Source organism: Cyprinus carpio, chromosome A11, assembly GCF_018340385.1.
Source record: "Cyprinus carpio isolate SPL01 chromosome A11, ASM1834038v1, whole genome shotgun sequence".
Taxonomy (NCBI): domain Eukaryota; kingdom Metazoa; phylum Chordata; class Actinopteri; order Cypriniformes; family Cyprinidae; genus Cyprinus; species Cyprinus carpio.
The window spans coordinates 4105704-4125720 of NC_056582.1; the positions used below are offsets into that span (position 1 = coordinate 4105704).

Genomic DNA, 20017 nt, shown 5'->3' on the forward strand with positions numbered 1-20017 from the left:
AATTTGTTCTATGTTTGCTAACAGTTTGTTAACTAGCTGATACAATCTTATACTTGTCCAGTGCTAGTCCAGTAAGGTGACCAAATATATGAAATTGAAATTAATTCTGTCATGGAACAAAGTAAAATGATAATATTTTAATGGTTGATCTGCACTAAAAAAAAAAAAATTAAGAGCAACCAGCAAGTGTCCAACATACATGTTAAGCCCTTCAAAATGGCTTAAAAAGAATAAAGCTTTAATTTATTTAAAATGTTCTGGTTCTTACATAATCCCCTTACAGCCACCCTGCTCTCTAAAAACCAGTATCAGCCATTAAAAAAACACAAAGTGAGCAAATGTGTTTTTATTGATTTATAAAAAAAAAAACACACACACAAAAAAAAACAGTGTTAGCCATCTGTGTGGTGATAACTGGAAGAATGATTCCAGTTTTATTTGATTTATATTCATTTGATGACAAATAAAACCTCTTCCTCTGATGGTACGATATAAAAAAAAAAAAAAAAAAAATCAAAAATCAAACAGGAACATGCCTCACTATTCGTTACAAAAATCTGAGGACAGAAATTTGTATTCAAAAACAATCAAATGAACATCCTTACAAAAACAGAAAACAGAAAACACCAACTTTCATTTGCATCACCACCAAACACAATTCAATGTACAAGAAACAATCATCATATATCCTCAACATATTCATCTGACAGAGATTTGTTGTCATAAAAAAACTGCATGTTTCTTAACTGTCAAATTCAATCTGAATTTCAGAATCTGCATCTTTGTTTTTCTTTTAAACCACCACCAATACTTCTGTTCCCAAATTTCTTAAATAAAGAAACCAAAAAACATGAATATGACACATCCATGGTCTTCACGATTTTGCCAGCATCATTTTCTTTCAAGTCTGAAAGAGAGAACATCAAGTACTGATTAAAACCAGATTTGTACTTCCTGTAGTAAACAGCAGTGCTTGCTGCAATATTCATATTCTGCAATGCCACATTAAACTTTTTTGTCATCAATCACACTGCAGTTGGTTAATCAGATGCAGGAAAAGAAAACAGTAAACAAATAGCCAGATGACATTATCTGCTGCTTATATTCTGAACACTAAATTCTAATAAAAATAATGGAAGATTTTCAAACCCTAAATAGAATGTTTTACAAACATAAATACAGTGCTGCACTGCAAGCAAAGTATGTATAATAATTAAATAAGAAAATGATTTAAAATGATTATTTAAAATCCAATACTGTACAACAATCATGACCAATCCACTTAGTATTCAAAACAATTTTAATAGAAGGAAATCTCCAAGAATAAATAGCATGCACTGAGCATTGTTTATTAGCATGCATCATGTCTGCAGTGCTTTAGCAAGAGTTGAAAACACATGCAAATCAGGTATTGCAAACACCAGGCACTGCTTGCACAGAGCAATTCCTCTTTAGCAGGCCAGTTATGAGTACTAGGTTAAGAAGGATGCAGCAGACTACTACGATCCCCACTCTAAGAAATTAGTGTAATTTTAACTGTAAAAATGCTACAGTAAACATCTATTAATTGGTTAGTGGTAGGTTCCTTTACCATGTACAGGAAAATTGTGTACCTGTGGCACTTCACATTTGATTGGATTTCATTTAAATAATTGTTCACTGGTAGTTTGTGCTATCAGATGTATATATTTTTTCTGTATGACATCGCTTATCACAAGCAAAAACTCTTATTAAAAATACAAATAAATCACAAATCAAAACCTTAACCAAAAAAAAAATATTTAGATCCCTTAATCCACCCCATACATAAACTTAAATACCTTACTAACTATTAATATGCAGCAAATTAAGAGTTTGTTCAGGGAAAACGCTTAATAGTTAATAGTGAATGTGTGTTTCCTATTCTGAAGTGTTACCTATTTTTTGTTTGTTTGTAAAAAAAACAACAGGAAAGTTGTACCTGTGTTTTGGTTGTTGATTTTAAAGGCTGCACAGCCGATCAAACTGTGATATTTTAGTGCAAATTCATTATTATAAATGTAATTACTTTTGCATGATGAAATATTTGTATGTAACATAAAACCAGATAAGAACATTTGCAAGAAGGCAATGCTGCAAATGTTAATTGTGCTAGGCAAATAGCACTGCCATTTGTGAACCAACAGTGAAGCCCTATGATGCCCCTTATTTGTACAGAAACACTTTTGTACTGGAAATAATACTTTAGTGAACTTGCTGCTTGGAATTTATAGAGTAGTTGTTCATGCAGAACTTTAATCAGGAAACTCCACAACTGAGAAACTATCACAGTGACAAAAAGACTTTGGGGCAAAAAAATATAAAATCTCAGATCAAGCAATTTATCACATAGGGCCTAAACTGTAGTTCAGCAGTCTGTCACTGCACACACTAATGAAGTGAAACACAAGCCAACAAAAACAAGTGATCACAACACACTGATCAATAAAAAGCATGACATGAAAAATATGGCTTGACAGTCAAAAATGGCATTATGTTTCAAAGGAAGTTGTGAGTTTCACTCAACAAACACACCAACATAGCCATGCAGTAGGTGTTGTCATGGAAATGTTGATGCCATATTATGGGATACACAGGTGGCAACAGCAAGCCTTACTTTAGCCCGAAGACTGGCCTTTCTTTTTGCAAAACATTCAGGCATTTATCGCAGACTCCTATATTTTGCCAACCTACTACTTTGTTCTGCAGCAATCCTAAAGGAAGGGTAAAGAAAGAGAACGAATGGAAAAACGCAGAAGGTTTTCATAAACACAGAGACAAAGTATGTTCACACCAAGAACGATTATTATAACACTAACAATAATAGATTCACAACATGGACAAGAAGATTATCTATGCCATCTGCCCCTTTAAAGTCAGTTGAATTCTGATTGTATTGTATTTATTGTTCATCAGTTGGAAGAGAAAAAAGAAAAAAAAAACTTTTCTATAATGAGATTCCAATGCTATTGTTCTTCTTTATTGTTATAGCTATAGAGTGTACTGTCCTATTCTTATAGAATAAGAATGATTATTAAAACATTATAGTTATTATAGTTATCATGCTTGGTGTGAACGCCCCTTTATGCTCCATTCAACTTGGTCTGGCAGTCAAAAAGCCATTGCTAGTAGGGGTTTCTACAACTAGACGCCCAAATATTATTGGTGGGCTGTGTAACTGGCTATTCCTTTTGAAAATCTGCCAAATGACGACATGGCAGTAAAAATAAGATCTCATGGTGGATGGATGAGCTCCAATTCACTGACATTAGTAGTTGTTGCTCATTTGCAAGTTATAATTTTCTCATAGGTCACATCACCAACTGAAAATCATGCCAGCTGAAATCACTAACTCTTAACTGATAATGATTTTAGGTCGCTTTTCTGTTGATTGCTGTATGTACAAATGGAAAAGAGATGAAACTCTAGACAAGCAGAAGTCAAAACCTTCTAAAAAGGCATTAAAGGAATGTATCTGTACAGAATTGCGCATAGGAAAAAAAATACAAATACATTTCAGGATAAAACTAAACACTGAATGGACACTTATGTTCTCTCTGAGGTCTTTCTGAAGGCCCTACAGTTTAATTAGGTGAGTAATCATCCCTGAAAGCAGGGCATACTCAGGGAGGTACATGTAAATCTGTGAAATTAATCTAGTCCCAAAAGACAGAATATTAAGAGATGAAACCACTTTTGAGTAACCCAAGCACACACTACAGAGCTCAGAGATGGCAACACACCCACAAGTTCAGCAGAAGGTTCAGAGTGAAGACACAAAGGGGACGGAGATAAAATCCAAGCCCCTATTTTGTCAAATAGTGCAATTAAAAGCTGCCTTTTTACCACTTCAGAAAAAGGACTGAATGATACATCAAATATTCGCTACATATCAAATTATGTATGGCAACCTAAAATTAAGCAACATATCACAGTGACTTGAATGACCATTCAGTTTGGCCTTTAAGGTTGCTAAAGACTAGCTTCATGATACTAACACTGGTCCATTTGCACTTTCAATCAAAAATGTTACTACATGCTACTTTTACATAAACTTGCACCTACAATTGCACCTTTTTAGCCAGGAAAGTTTCACTGCGCGAGAGTAAATGCTGTTTATGTCGGAATAGGTTAGTGTTAAGTAGGGCTGTGCAATTAATCGCATTTGATTGTTATGCACATCTCGTCATTAAAGCCAGTCCTGTGATTAGTAGTAAATCACTATCACCTGCTTTCAGATTGAGCGGCATTCACTACACAGAGCTGTAGTTCACTGACAGTTAGGCAATATCGCGTACATAATCACAGATTTTGATTCGAATTCGATTTCGAACATGATATCACCTTGCTTGTTAGTGAACTGTATGTGTAGTGAATGCCGCTCAATCTGAAAGCAGGTGATGATGATTTACTACTAATCAAGGGACCGGCTTTACTGACGAGATGCGCATAACAATCAAATGCGATTAATTGCACAGCCCTAGTGTTAAGGTTATACATTAGCTAGTGTGCTCAAAAACAATGGCAAAATTTGCATTTAGAGGTTACATGCATTGAAAATGTATAGTCTCGCTCTCTACCGCCACTACGGATAGATAATTTTGATAACATCATTCTGCATTTTAGCTTCTCATTAGATTTCCTCTCCAATCAAAGGCTCTTTAGAATCTGAAGCGTCCCACCCATGATTAAAAAAAAAGGTGCTATAACTGCAGTGGAAATTGGTATGGATGCATCGATCCGATACTTAGGATCGGTATCAGCTCCGATACTGCCATTTTATGCCGGATCGTGTATCAGTCAGAGAGGTACCGATCCAAATCCGACATTGTGCTTATACTATTCTGTGTTATTGTTAAGCCCCACGAAAACACAAACTAAACCACTATAAAGTCTAATTCCAAATGTTCTGAAGCTGTTCCATAGTTCAGTGTGAAGTACAGATGAATATTTAAGTCATTAAATTCAAGTTCACGTAAACTTTTCTCTACACTGCGGCTGTCTGTCATCCTTCATTCAGCATTCAAACTGCGTGTCGCATTTGGTTATGACAGTCAAGGCGATGAAACTCTCTCCAAGAGCGCACAATAACTGAGATTTAAAACTGTTAAAAGAAAAGTCTCAATAATCTATCGCACAGATTTAATAAACTACGCATCAATATCTCTTTCCTTTGTGCTTTGAACTTCTCTATGCGGAGCTGTGCTGTGACTCTGTGTTGCTTCATGCGCATCATTCTGTGCACGGGAGGCGCATAAGCACTTTGTGCCGCTCTGTATTGGAGCTTTTCGTATTATATAATACTTTTGCGCAATAAAAGATTATTTATAGCGTTTCTTGTTCTGTCCTATAAGGCTATTAATAATCTAATGTATAGCACAGTAATGGCAGCAACATATGATAGATAGAGGACTATCTATCCTCAATCTTACATATGTTGGTGTCTTCATTACTGTGCTATACATTTAAAAGAAATGTCTTATAATTTTATAGTTAATATTTATATATAAATACATTTACTTGTTTTCATTAATGTATTTTACAACAATACAAAGAGCAATGTATAACATTTTACCAGATTTAGTCCTACACTTATTCACTTTTATTTGTTCCCCACTAAATAATGTTATTTCACTAAATGTTTAGATTTTATAAAATTGTGAACTCGTGATTTTTCTACAATAACTTTGCTGCTAAATTATCCACTAACCTAGTTTATAATAGTATTTTTGTCATAGATTATTATATGTTTCCCATTTGTTATTTTTCATAAAAATGAAGTTGTCTATATTTAGTAGATTGTGTTTAGCACACAAAAGAGTGACGATCAGGTCAACACACAGAAGTATAAAAATTCTACACTGATTAAAAAAAAAAAAAACTGCGCTGGTATCAGATCGGATCGGAATTGGCCGATACACCGAATTTTCTGGAAAAAAAAAAATGGTATCGTTGCATCACTAGAAAACGGTCACTTGTTCAGTTTTCTATATGGTGAATAAAAGGCACATAGTGCACTTTATAAAGGAAAGTGAATGATTCGGACAGTCTAAATATGCTCTCCATTCAGGTGCTGGCAAAGGACAATGGAGGCAATACCAGTTTAAAACAGTTACTGTACCTTTTCACAGCTTTTTGTGCTAGCATGCGGTTCCCAGCCAGGAATGTGAAGCTGCCTATGATAGCCAAATACTTCAGAGTCTGGAACATGTTCAAGTGAGTCCAGTACACATACATTAGACCCAACATAGCTGCAAGTGAAGAAAAAAAACAAAACCTATGATTTTTCTATTTTCTCTCAGAAGCATGTCATATTTCAGAAGTTCAATTAGATGCAGGTCTGTTCATGATGCACAGCCTGTTTCATTCTGAGGACATACTTTTTGTACTGTGCTGGAAAAAAAATCTATTTCTCTATGAAACAAATGAGATTCATACTTTCTGAACCCTATTGTTGCACTCTATTAACTCTATTGATCATGCCAAGTACTGAATGTTGTGTAATAAAAGTCAGACGACTTACCTGCGTGGCCTATGTGGAAGAGAACAGTGCTGGGTGACAGTGTAAAGTTTGAGATATTGGCTCCAAGTTTAAACCACTGTATAGGCAAGAGGAAGAAACATGAGACAGACAGAGTAAATGACAGAATGACAGACCAAATATGTATCCTTTTTTTTTTTTTACTAATGTGACAAATCACAACATTACTTTACATAGTTTCATTTAATAGCATATCAGTTATTACGTGAACCCATAATAACGGGTCAGAAGAACATTACCAGTATGAGCAGGAGCAGAAACGGAGAGAGGACCAGGGCAGTAAATGCGTTGGACACAACTGTGGGTGGCTTCTTCTCTGGCTCTCTGAATAGATGCTGTAGAGACAAAATTACAAAAAAAAAAAAATGTTACAGATAGGACTGGGCATGTTGTGATATTGATATTTTTAGCCTTCATCTTATATACATCTTGATATTTATGAACAAGGAACCATCATTTCAACCAAACAATCAATTAAAGAAAGGAAACAGCATAACTTACACACATTATATACACACACACATACATACATATACATATATACATATACCTATATACATACACACATAAACACACACACACATATAAATATCCTGTTGTCCTTGTGTACCACTGGAGCACTTACCTGGATTTCTGGTTTGGGTGTGTACAAAGTTTTAGCCTGAATTGTTGAAGGTGCCTCTTCATCTAAGAACTTCAGCACAACGTCAGCCTTTGAGAAAAATTAAGTATAAATAAAGACTAAATCCATGTCTTTTTGTAAGGATAATGACAATATAACATTAACAAACACGTCAGAAAAAAGACAAAAACAACAGCACTTACAAAAGTCTATTTCAAGATCCCAGAATTCTCTAATGAAAATAACTGCCTTACCACATTCCACAAAATGGGGTTCTCCAGCGTAGCGTCTCCCACCATCAGGTAAAGAGCATAGGTGCCAGAGATGGAGTCAAACTCTGTTTTTCTCTCAGTTGTGTCCAGCTCAAACTTATACAAATTCTTACTGTCGGGTTCAGCCACAAACACGACCTCCTGACCTGTCTTCTGGTTGTGTAACCTCACAAAGGTCTGAAAGCAATGACTTGAATCAGTTCATTCAAATGTTTTTGAACAGTGCATTTGCTTGGAGTGAGATTTTGATGACATTGGTTTAAACAATCACACGTCCCTATCTGAGGTTTTAAGGATCAAAATCTCACAAAAAGGCTCATCTCTCTAATGAAGGCACAAACATACGACTATACAATGAAGGCAGAATTTATTCACTTGTCATGCTTTATGCATAAAAGAAAACCATTTTGGATGGAATAATCACCTGGTGGGGAGTGAGTTCCACTCCTGTGGTCTCATCAACTAACTGGAACGTCATGGCAAAGATTTGATGGCTGTCTGCCATAAAAGATGCTTTGGCTTTAGCTGGATATTCCACTCTGAAAAACAGATATCAAACATATGCTGGCTCAATTGTATAATAAAATGAAAATTAATAAAATAGAGCTTGATAAAAGCTAATCTTACCTGGTAGTTTTGGGGCCAATGCTCTGGTCCTTGTCCACGACAGACAAATCCATGTTGTTGATGGAAACTCGGGTAGAGACCTTTACCTTGAGCTGAGAAAGTAAATCGAACAAGTTTCAATCTAAGCCTTTAAAATGACACATTACAATAAGAAATTATTTCAATCCATTAAAATGGACACTTGTGTGAATATGCTGCAAGAAAGAAAAAACCTACAGCAATTACAATAATTGTGCATTTTTTTTTTTTTACTTTGTTCAGTAAAAGAGGCCAATGACTTCAGAAAATCTCCACAGCAAATGTGACATGCTCTTGACCTTATAATTGTACAATGAACAGTCAGAGCAATTATTCTTTACATAGCTACAATGTGAATGAACACACTCTAGACCAATTAAACGTGAATGAGGAAATGAATCACAGTTCATTAACAATTAAGAGTTAAACGCTGAGGTCAGCTCATTGAGGTCATGACAAGGCACGACACATAAGATAAACACATACAAATAACTAAACTTTTGATTTTCCTAGCACATTTCAAAGATTAAGTTAAGTACCTCAACATGGTTGGCAACAAATCGGCTGTCACCAGCAATGGCAACCGAGAACTGATAGTAGCCACTTGCTGGTTGGCTGGCCATGAAATTCAGCTCAAAAACCCCACTGTGATACAAAGGACAGTCTTTTAAACACAGGAAATATTTCCAAATTAAATGATCATTGTCATCAGGCATATTACACTAATTATCCAGAGTTTGGAAATCTTTTAAAAGTAAAATATTCAATAATAAAATATTCAAGCACTGTGCACACTAAATAAAGGGAAAGTTTAAATGTATTATAAATAAACTCAAAGCCCATACGTACATGATTGATTTAACTTATTAGTTCTTGCTGGTCAAACATGCATGTTTGAACTGTTGTTTAACATATTTAATGTGCTCTATCTATGTGTGATGATTAATGTGTATATATGAATAAAAGCTTAACTTAAACTAAAACAATTTCGTCATATAAAGGGATTGTGTCTTTTTTCAGAAGAATTAGACTAAACCAATTGATTCATATGGATTACTTTTTCAATGTAATTATGTACATTTTGAAGCTTGAAAACTGATTGCGTATTCAATGGATGGTCAAAAATAAGTGTTTATTTGTGTTCCGAGGATGAATAAAAATCTGATGGGTTTGGAAAGGCATGAGAATGAGTGTGTTTTTGGTAGAGGTCGACCGATGTATCGGTTTTGCTGATTAATCGGCACCGAGAGTTGATTGCTGGAACAATCGGTTATCGGCAAAAATCCATGCCTCCTTTGCTGGAGCGACTAAGAAGGGTCTGTTTTCAATATAAAGTGCGAGAGTTGTCTCTAGTAGTTGAAATCACTGACAGCACATGCTATTTGTTTAGACATGTGATGCTGCAGGCTGAACAGAGCGAGAAACTTCAGACCCGGATTTAAATGCAGCTGACAGAAAAGCCTGCCGTGCCACAGAGCGCCATTCACATAGTTTTCCATTAAATTACATTATATTCGCTCCGAATCGTTGTTAATGTACATAATGAATTATATATTGAGCATTTTCATCGAAACGTTTGTCTTTCTGTGGCTCTAATAAAGTCTGTATGCTTCATTTATAGAGCTGTAATATAGATTGCTCTTTCCGTTTGCTCTGTTTTTTAAACACTGAACTTCAAACTTATCTATGCCTCATTGTTCATTCTTGAAGTAAACTTGTGTCTGTTTTTAATAAATAAACTGCTTTAGACCATTGCTCGAGCTGAACGTGACGTGTCCGGAGTGTGTGTGATACCGCTGAGTTCTCAGACTCAACGCTTCTCTTTTATTTTGATTAGATAATCATTAAGTGTTCAAGAATAGAAGCAGTTAAAGTGTGTGAATATACATTGTGCTGGTGTAATTGTAATGCTATGGCCTTTGTGTATATATTTAAAGATTTGCATCTTTAAGCATGACTGCTGAAATGAAATGGTAACACTTTCAAATAAGAGTCCATTTGTAACATTAAGATTAATGAAAGCTGTGTAAGTGTTGTTCCTTGTTAGAGTGTGGTAATTTCAACATTTACTATTACTACTACTACTACTATTATTACTATTACTAGTATGGTTCAGAACTGTTTTTTTAAATACAGCACTATTTTAGTTTTTGTTCAGTATCCATTTTAAAAACTATCGGTTAATTAATCGGTATCAGCCAGTGTGGTCCATCCTAACTATCGGTATCGGCAAAATCCACTATTGGTCGACCTCTAGTTTTTGGGCAAAGTAACCCTTAACTTTTTAAGTGAAGTATGTTTAGTAGCATGTTAATGTTTTCTGCAGTTTCCAAATTTGTATGGCATTATCCATTATTTTAAAGTTGTCATCTGCAATGCACATACTCTCTGAGGGTGAATGGTGCCTGGCTTAGGATGGCAGATTTTGAGGAAGTAGCAGTGGCTGACTCCACCAGCACACTTGCTGAACTGAGGGGCTTGCAAAGGACATTCGTCACCTGAAGCTGCAGTATCAAACACATATATTACAGATTATTTCAGCAGTGTAAAAAAAAACAAAAAAAAAAAAAAACAATGAAACAAACAAACACACACACACACACACACATATATATATATATATATATATATATATAGAGTGAGAGAGAGAGAGAGAGAGAGGAAGGGAGGAAAGAGAGAGAGGGAGAGAGAGAGAGAGAGAGAGAGAGAGAGAGAGAGAGAGAGAGAGAGAGGAGAGAGAGAGAGAGAGAGAGAGAGAGAGAGAGAGAGAGAGAGAGAGAGGGAGAGAGAGAGAACACACTCAAAACTGAGGCCTACCCGGAGGAAGGGCTGGCTGTGGGATATGGCAGCAGGGCCCTGGGCACTGACAATGACGGGCACATGGAAGCGATTGTTGGAAAGCGATTCAGCTGCGCTAGCCACACTGAATGCCTCTGAGAGAGAGTCCCAAGACTTCTTACTGAAGATGGAGTTCACGAGCTGGATTACCTGATCCTGTGATGGACAAGTGGAGGAGCCATTTATCTTGAGACAGCACTTCAAACACTTACAGAAAGTATTTGTCTTACATAGTTATATGTTTATTTTGAGTTGGCTAAACTATGAACCTCTTTCAGGGGGGGCTCCATGTCCACATGATCAGACAAGGCATAAGCAGCAGAAACAAACAGTGCTGTGGCCTCTAACCCCTCCTCAAACTGAAGATACACTCCACCCAGATCATCTAAACGGGCAGCGAGATCCTACAATGAAGAAAAATATACAAATCACACTAGAATACCAAAAAAAATATTATAATAATGTTTTCTGGTACACAGCAAATGTGACCAATCAGAAAAGTTTGAAGCACAGTGCAAAATAGATTTGTCCTTAGTTGACTGTTAATAACAACACTTATGTTACTTATTATAGGACCATTAAGTTTTTTTTTTCTTCGTATTTTGCACATAATTTTTGCAAATGAATAATGAAGCATATTATTAACCATGACTGAATTATTTTGAACTATCAAGTTTCTTTTTGTTTTTAATTTATGGATGATGCATTGCTAATAATAACTAGCAGTATTATTTTAATAAAACAGTGGTATGTTTATTATTTTATTAGGGGGAAGTCATGGCCTAATGGTTAGAGAGTTTAACTCCTAACCCTAAGGTTGTGGGTTCGAGTCTCGGCAATACCACGACTGAGGTAACCTTGAGCAAGGCACTGAGCCCCCAACTGCTCCCTGGGCACCCACTGCTCCGGGCTGCCCACTGCTCCGGGTGTGTGTGTTCACTGCTTTGTGTGTGCGCTTTGGATGGGTTAAATGCAGAGCACGAATTCAGAGTATGGGTCACCATACTTGGCTGTATGTCACGTCACTTTACAATAGTATAATTGTCATTTTTGCCATTACTTGCATAGCCCCGCCCCCTCAGTTAAAGGGATACTCCACCCCAAAATGAAATTTTGTCATTAATCACTTACCCCCATGTCGTTCCAACCCTGTAAAAGCTTTGTTCATCTTCGGAACACAATTTAAGATATTTCGGATGAAAACCGGGAGGCCTGTGACTAGTGGTCGACCGATATATCGTCAAGGCTGATATATTGGCCGATATTTGGCATTTTTCAAATATGGGCATCGGCCGATAAGTTTTTCTGTTTGGCTGATGCCGATTTTATTTTGACGGCCCGACAGACTTTTATTTTGACGGCGCTGAGAACGCAGCGCCTGAACACACAGTGCTCACGTTCTCCCTCTTGTTCGCTGTCGTCGTTAACAGTTCTGTCTAATACGATTAGACGTCTGTCTAATAATCAGATAGAATGGTTAAAGGAATTAAAATGTATGCAAAAAAGTATTATAACAATTGCTTTTATATTGTTAATATTAGAAAGGCTAACATTATAATATTTCTCGTTTGCCGTCAGCATTCAGCAAATACGCTTTTACATCATTTAAACAAATCTTTGAATGACTAATGAATATCTAATTTCAAAAACCTTGCAAACTTAGTCGAATCCAGCTGTGAGATCTTATGAAGTGTGGATGTGTGTCTTGCACGATCGTGTGTTCTCTGTGTGACGGTCGGTCCATGTGAATTGAATGCTGACAGAAGGAGAGTTCAGCTTCACTGACATGCGCGATCGACAAACTTTAAACTCGTGATTTCAAATTATGCTGTGCTTCATGCTTTTGCTCAATGTCATATTCATGTCATTTTCACTGTGTGCTGTATGTAAAATGAGTGTTACCTTGGGTTTATTTGAAAAAAAATGTGATTCCCAATACACACAACTTCACAGAATACTGAGTGCCTTGTTGGTTACAGTGTTTACTTCCTTTTTATTTATATTTTTGTTAAATATTTGTTTTTTTGTAAAAAAAACTTTGTCACTTAAAGTATAAGCATGTTTATTTTACACATTTATTTTTTTTACCCATTTCAAATTATTTCAAATTTCTTAAATACAATGAATAAAAATGATTCATTGAATTTACAAAAAATTTTAAGATAAGTGGTTGCAATAGATTTATTTTAGCTACGTTTCAATAAACAAATTTAGTTGACTAACTTTTTATTAAATGTAGCTTAAATAAATGGTTTGCAACCACTTACCTTTAAAAAACTTTGTATTATTTTTTTCAGTGACATTAAATAAAATTATATCGGCTTTATATCGGCCACCCTGCTTTCCAAGATATCGGCATCGGCTGTTAAAAAACCAATATTGGTCGACCACTACCTGTCCCATAGACTGCCAAGTAAGTTACACTGTCAAGGTCCAGAAAAGTATGAAAGACATCGCCAGAATAGTCCTTCTGCCATCAGTGATTCAACTGTAACGTTATGAAGAGACAATAATTCTTTTTGTAAGCGAAGAAAACAAAAATAATGACTTTATTCAACAATTCATTTGTCAACAGTCTCTTCTGTGTCTATTCATATCAGCGTATGCTCTTCTTCTTCGAATAAAGTCGTTATTTTTGTTTTCTTCACTTACAAACAGTATTCTCGTCGCTTCATAACGTTACGGTTGAACCACTGATGATAAATGGAGTATTCTGACAATGTCTTTCATACTTTCCGGGACCTTGACACTGTTATTTCTATTGGGGAAGTCGTGGCCTAATGGTTAGAGAGTCGGACTCCCAATCGAAGGGTTGTGAGTTCGAGTCTCGGGCCGGCAGGAATTGTGGGTGGGGGGAGTGCATGTACAGTTCTCTCTCCACCTTCAATACCATGACTTAGGTGCCCTTGAGCAAGGCATCGAACCCCCAACTGCTCCCCGGGCGCCGCAGCATAAAAATGGCTGCCCACTGCTCCGGGTGTGTGTTCACAGTGTGTGTGTGTGTGTTCACTGCTCTGTGTGTGTGCACTTCGGATGGGTTAAATGCAGAGCACTAATTCTGAGTATGGGTCACCATACTTGGCTGAATGTCACGTCACTTTCACTTTCACTTTCACTTATTTATTAAGCAGTCTATGGGACAGTCACAAGCCTCCCGGTTTACATCCAAAATATCTTAAATTGTGTTCTGAAGACGAACAAAGCTTTTACGGGTTTGGAACAACATGGGGGTAAGTGATTAATGACAACATTTTCATTTTGAGGTGGAGTATCCCTTTAACCCTTTATGGTACGGAGTTGCCATATGGTAAGAAATAACTTCTCTTCTCAAGAGGGATTTTTTGAAGCATCTTTGTTAAGTAAATTAGATATTTTTATTAACAATTTAACTTTGTCTAACACAGTTTTAATGTAAATTGAGAAAATATCAATGTTTCCATATGGCAATGCTCTACCACAGTGGAATTGCAGTAATATATTTTTATAGATAGTAGCATCAATTATAAGATTGCTGTTATTTATTTAATTGAAGTGTTTATTTTAGTATAGTTGTATTTTTGTATAAATAAAATTTCTTCTTTTCAGAAAATGAATACAGCAATAATTTACAGAAAGACCAATAGGAAGAGTGCAGAGTTAGCTTTGCCATATGTGATGAGAATGAGGATGAGTTAACCTTCAGTGAAGGTTAAATGATTGATTAAAGATAGACCTACTTATTTTTTGGTGGAGTTTCAAGTATATAAATCTAACAATTTCTAAAAGAAATGTGCATTTAAATAGAAAAGAGTCATTTTATAGAAAATGTTAATCGGTTTACTGAGCTTTACAGAACTCAAAAAGGAAAAAAAAATACAATATTATTATTTTTATAATTTCAGTAGTCTGGTCCAGGCTTACAGTTGACTGTTCTGTGGCTAATAAATCTGAAGTGACGTACTAAACTCTCACCTCAATCTCCTCCAGGATCTCTCCAAGTTCAGCTTGCTGAGAGAGACGAGACGCAGTCTGCAGTGCCAAAATTATTCTGTCAGGAGAAGAGAAAATCAGAGTTAGGTCTCACAAATAAACTAATAAAAAGAGACCACAAAGCAAGCCTAAAGTCAAAACAATGTAAGGAAATGTACTCACGTCAAGACATTATCCTCTTTGGAGATGCGAGCTTTCAGGGCACTGACCACTTCCTGTGAGGCCAGAGGTAAGCCAAGAGAGCTGAGAGCACTCACAGACTGATGGATCTGAGAGGCAGTGGAGTCCTCACTTACGGTGGCCAAAAGCAAATCACGAGTGTCATTTGACACAGGAATCTGTCAGGATCAAAATACAACAACAATTTTTGGATTTGTTAGTGAAAATTACTCTGCGCAATGTGACACATTATTTCAAAGTGACTTTTGGCCGCCCAGCTAAACATCAGCTTGGCCAAAGAGACTAGCTTAAACTAGCCAAGTCCACCAAACCATGTCTAAACATGTCTTTGAACTTTAAGGGTTAGTTCACCCTAAAATGAAAGATCTGTTACAATTTACTCAACTTCATGTCATTCCAAACCCTTAAGACTTTCATTCAGTTTCAGAATAACAACAAAGATATTTTTTATATTTTCTTATCCTTTTAGTTCATCCATTGAAAGTCCAAACAACCAAAACTTCCATGTAGTAAAAAAGTACAAAAAGAAATCGCAAAACTAATCCACATGAATAAAGCGTTTTAATTAGTCTTCTGAAGATACAAAATCACTTCATATAATATGATAAACATATTTAATTTAGGCTTATATTCATATATCAACAATGCTCTTAAATAGAGCACATTAAAGATAGTAAACACAGAGGCTCACCTATACTTGTCTGACACCAGAAAAAACCTCACTGGTTCTTGGGGAAGCTTGAACATGCTTGTGTGTCACACGAAAATAAAGCAAGCAAGCAATGTTGAGCTTTGCGTTTAATATATTATACTATATATAAAGCACTGGCAATGGAGAGTTTTCTTTTTAGACTTCGTTTCTATATACATAGTATTATCAAGTATCTGCATCTGTCAACACTGCATTGGCTCCCTATTAAGCTTTGTATACATTTAAAAATTTTGCTGATTACATATAAATCCCTGAATAGTTTAGCTTCTCAGTACTTGAGTGAGTTCCTATCACATTATAGTCTTTCACGTTTCTTGCTGTCGCAAATTTTTAGAGCCCAAACTTTGAAACAGTCTACATAACACTGTTTAGGAGGCAGGCACACTGTCGGCTTAAGAGTCATCTCAAGCTAGAATACACACAACACACTTCTATAATTTAAATACATCAAAGGACTGTTAGGCTGCATTAATTAGGGAAACCAGAATGGGGACCACTTCTCATAACACCCAGTGCACTTGTTACATCTAAAGAAGAATGGCATCTACATTAATATAAGTATGTCTGTCTCATCCTTATCCTGAGGTTACCATAGTTGGATCCAGCCTGTATCCTGACTCAATGTTAATTTTGTAGTAATTATGGATATGGAGGCATGAAAAAAAAATTATTTGACACCAACAATTTTTTTTTTAATCTGCTCCAAATGCTTCAAAACAATAAGGTAGAAAAAGAACCCTACATCAAATGACAGCAATTCAACTTAGATGAATCATGTGATGAACAGTCAGTGCATCTCTATCAGCTCCCTAGCTCAAGAATCAGCATACTGTAAACACAAACTGGGACATTAGTAAAGGAACCTGGCATTCTAGTGAAAGGATTTGCAATTGAGGTAGCCCTTAAATTGGCTGACTCCTAGTTCAGTGGTTAGGGCACTGATTGACATGCAACCAGTGATCAAGACAAAAAAGAGAGTGAAGATGTATTTTACCTCACATCCAGGCAGAGCCTGACTGGCTTCTGCGGCAAAAAAGAGTGACTCCACACTAGAGGGATCCAGGTTTGACTTGATAAACCGGCATGTCTCCTGAGGTAGACAAATAATATAAAATTAGACACAATAATAATGACTCACTAATATTATTTTTATTAAAATTCATGTCTTTCACCATTACGAAATATATTTTTTTTCTTACAGCTGCATCCGCAACAGAGATTCCCAACTTGCTAAGTCCAACAACAGAGTAATAAGCAGACTTGAGGTCAGTGAAGGGTTGGCTTAATAGAGCCTGAAGTCTGGCCACATCAGTGGTGGTCAGATGATGGGTTGGGGTCAGGGCCTGGGTCTCAAGAACCAGGGACAGGACCAGCAGGCTAAACAAACCTTCAAATGGGTACATGCACAAAGAATACAGTTCATATGACGACACATAAATATCTTAAGGTAATTACACTTAAGGGATGCATTTGACTCCAAGGAAAGCATGAGCATCAGGGTGTGGAAAAAGCTGGGATGTTTGAAATCAATTGGAAATACTGAAAATTGGATGTTTTTAATAATCATTCTATAGACCCTGCTCTTACAAAGAGCAATTTCTAGCTGATTAAATATTTTACAGCTGAGCTTAACTTGAAAAAATTACATTCACTACAGAAATGTCCATGACTTGTCCAGGCCTAAAATCACAATATTACAAATTCCCAGTTGGAACCTTGAAGTGTCCTTATTAATCCTTAAATAACTTCACAACAGAAGTGAGAGAGAAAGGGAAAAAAGGAAACTTTAGGGCCTTATATATAAGATGTAAAATCCATAATTTTCATGTTCATTGCAACTGCTATCGAATACAGAAGCTATAACATACTGCTAATATAATATGACTTAACGAAACTATAAATTGCACTGTAAATGTTCACCTGACACTGGATAAATACTAAGCACAACACTTTTGAAATCTTCTAATATCATAGTAACTAATATCAGAATAACTGCAGGTAACGTCACTGATTGCCTGGATGCTGAAAGGTGCCTGCAAGGACAACTGTTCGGATAAAATGTGACAAACTGCATTCACAAAACCAGCCTAAACATGTCGGCAACGCATCACTGTTTACTCTTAAAACGATTCAATGAGCAAAAATCTCAAACAAAAGCATAAAACTTGCAGAAATGCCACTTACAAAGATGAGCCATGTCGCCTAATGCACCGTCACCAAAAGCTCAGAGAACTTCCGGGTTATGCGGATGAAACTTCTTTAACCATTGTAGGGTGACATGTGCGTTTATTTGATCTAATAATAGACATCATACATTAAAAATGAATACCCCAATGATACATATTGTATGTAAAATATAAAACATGTATGTGTTAAACAAAACATTCACAAATATGTAAAATGTATGAAATGGACATTACATTGAGGGACAAATTACCCCTACAGACTAAACGTGGTGTGAGCCAAGTCATGTAAAAATGAATGAAACACGGGAGAAACGGTAATACGTGGACTTCCAAACTAGTTTTTATAACAGTGTACATTGTAATTAAATCCTTTTAGAAAGGATCACGATTGTACTGTTTTGTGTGAGAAACAAAAATGCCCCTGCGCGGTAAAAGGCGGAAGGTGTGTGTTATGCTTTGTGTCTGTTTGTGATTGGCCGTTTCCAGTCCTCGTTTCTCATTTCAGCCAATCAAGTAAAGGATCACGCCACATGAAAGTGACAATTTGTAATAACTAGTCAGTAAGGCTTTTGATCTGATCTTTCCATTTCGTTCACCAACGAGATTTGTTCACGGACCCTTTTCAGAATTAAGTTTACTACGTCTTTAGGTGGCGACAAATACATTTACTTTAAGGCCCCAAAAAGTATTTGCATAGGTTGCTTGGTCACAACTGAAAATGCATATATGCAGTAGCATTAAAATCTGGAATCACTATGGTTTTTATTTAAAAAAAGAAATACTATATTATACAAACTATAATAAAATACTTTTATTCCACAAGGATGAATTAAATAGATTGAAAAGACATTTATAAAAGTATAAAATATTTTTTTCAAATAAATGCTGTTCTTCAAACCCTGTGCTCATATGTGAATCCTTAAAGCAGAAACTGTATCACAGTTTGCACTTTCATTAAACATTGATAACAACAAGAAACATTCCTTGAACAGCAATCGAATGAACATTTTCGGAAGGATCATGACTGAAGACTGGAATTATGGAGCTTGGAATGTGGTGCCATCATAAATACAATTTTTAAATATATTAAAATATAAAAGTTATTTAAAATAAAATTTTACAATATTTCAGTGTTTTAATTCAATTCAATTCAAGTTTATTTGTATAGCGCTATTTACGATACAAATCATTGCAAAGCAACTTTACAGAAAATTAAGTTTCTACAATATTTAGTAGTAGCTTATCAGTGATGACTGTTAGTTTATGTGCATACAGCAGAAATGTTCTGAAAAATGAATTAAAGACTTAAACAAACAGATGATTAACACTATTAACAGCAATAATACAATCAAACTTATAGCAAAATGTGGTAGTTCTGTATGTTGTTTCAGGGTTAGCATCATCTGGCACCGTAGACGGCTGCTTCAGTGCTTGGCTCTCCAGTGTTTGCACTGTTTTTGTTCGTTTTTTCCTGTTTTTTGTTTGTCAAACACGATCAGGTTCACCAGGGATGAACTGCTGAACATTCGGCAGAACACACCACACAATCTTTTACCAGATTTCAATTATTCGGACGTTTTACTAAACGTTGTTGTCGGTGGAGCAGCGGCAATGATCAAACGCTTCAAAAAGCGCAAACGGGAAAAGCAAGCTGGTGCGCTCGTTAGACTCAGGAAGCGCGGATTTCGAACTACAGAGAACGGTTCGGACTGCTGAAAGAATTATTGGTGCTCCCCTGCCCACCCTTCAAGAACTGTATACATCCAGAATGAGGAAAAGAGCTCAGAAAATCACTCTGGATCCCTCTTATCCAAGTTACCCCCTTTTTGAACTTTTGACATCTGGCCTGCGCTTCAGAGCCACAAATGCCAGGATAGTCAGCCACAAGAACAGTTTCTTCCCCCAGGCAATCTACCTCATGAACAGTTAAAATGTTCCCCACTTATGCAAAAAATGTGCAATATTCTTATATTTATTTGTTACCCCTCCATCCAAGTACATCTCTGCATCTTACTCTATTCTATTCCAATGTCA

At 36.1% G+C, this 20017-nt stretch overlaps 1 protein-coding gene across 2 annotated transcripts; it reads right to left on the reverse strand.

Annotated features, from left to right (window-relative positions):
* Window positions 1-331: 331 nt before the first annotated feature.
* Window positions 332-18102, reverse strand: rpn2 (ribophorin II). Of its 2 annotated transcripts, XM_042765949.1 has the most exons (18): window positions 17982-18102; window positions 16997-17184; window positions 16792-16887; window positions 15068-15243; window positions 14888-14963; window positions 11206-11340; window positions 10916-11092; window positions 10484-10602; window positions 8638-8743; window positions 8081-8172; window positions 7878-7992; window positions 7436-7630; window positions 7185-7271; window positions 6799-6894; window positions 6542-6617; window positions 6140-6269; window positions 2636-2732; window positions 332-907 (listed from the first exon to the last, which is right to left on the reverse strand). In XM_042765949.1, exons 1-17 carry the CDS (start codon window positions 17992-17994, stop codon window positions 2681-2683), a joined length of 1929 nt encoding a protein of 642 aa, XP_042621883.1. In that variant the 5' UTR covers window positions 17995-18102; the 3' UTR covers window positions 332-907; window positions 2636-2680. The 2 variants fall into 2 exon arrangements, with proteins under 2 accessions (XP_042621883.1, XP_042621884.1); XM_042765950.1 differs by lacking the exon at window positions 2636-2732.
* Between the last annotated feature and the right edge of the window lie 1915 nt (window positions 18103-20017).

Coding starts and splice junctions, on each gene's coding strand:
- rpn2 (XM_042765949.1), bottom strand. Junction 16,888..16,996: donor TCTCTGTTGCGGATGCAGCT/GTAAGAAAAAAA, acceptor TGTCTACCTCAG/GAGACATGCCGGTTTATCAA. Junction 6,895..7,184: donor CACCCAAACCAGAAATCCAG/GTAAGTGCTCCA, acceptor TTGTCTCTACAG/CATCTATTCAGAGAGCCAGA.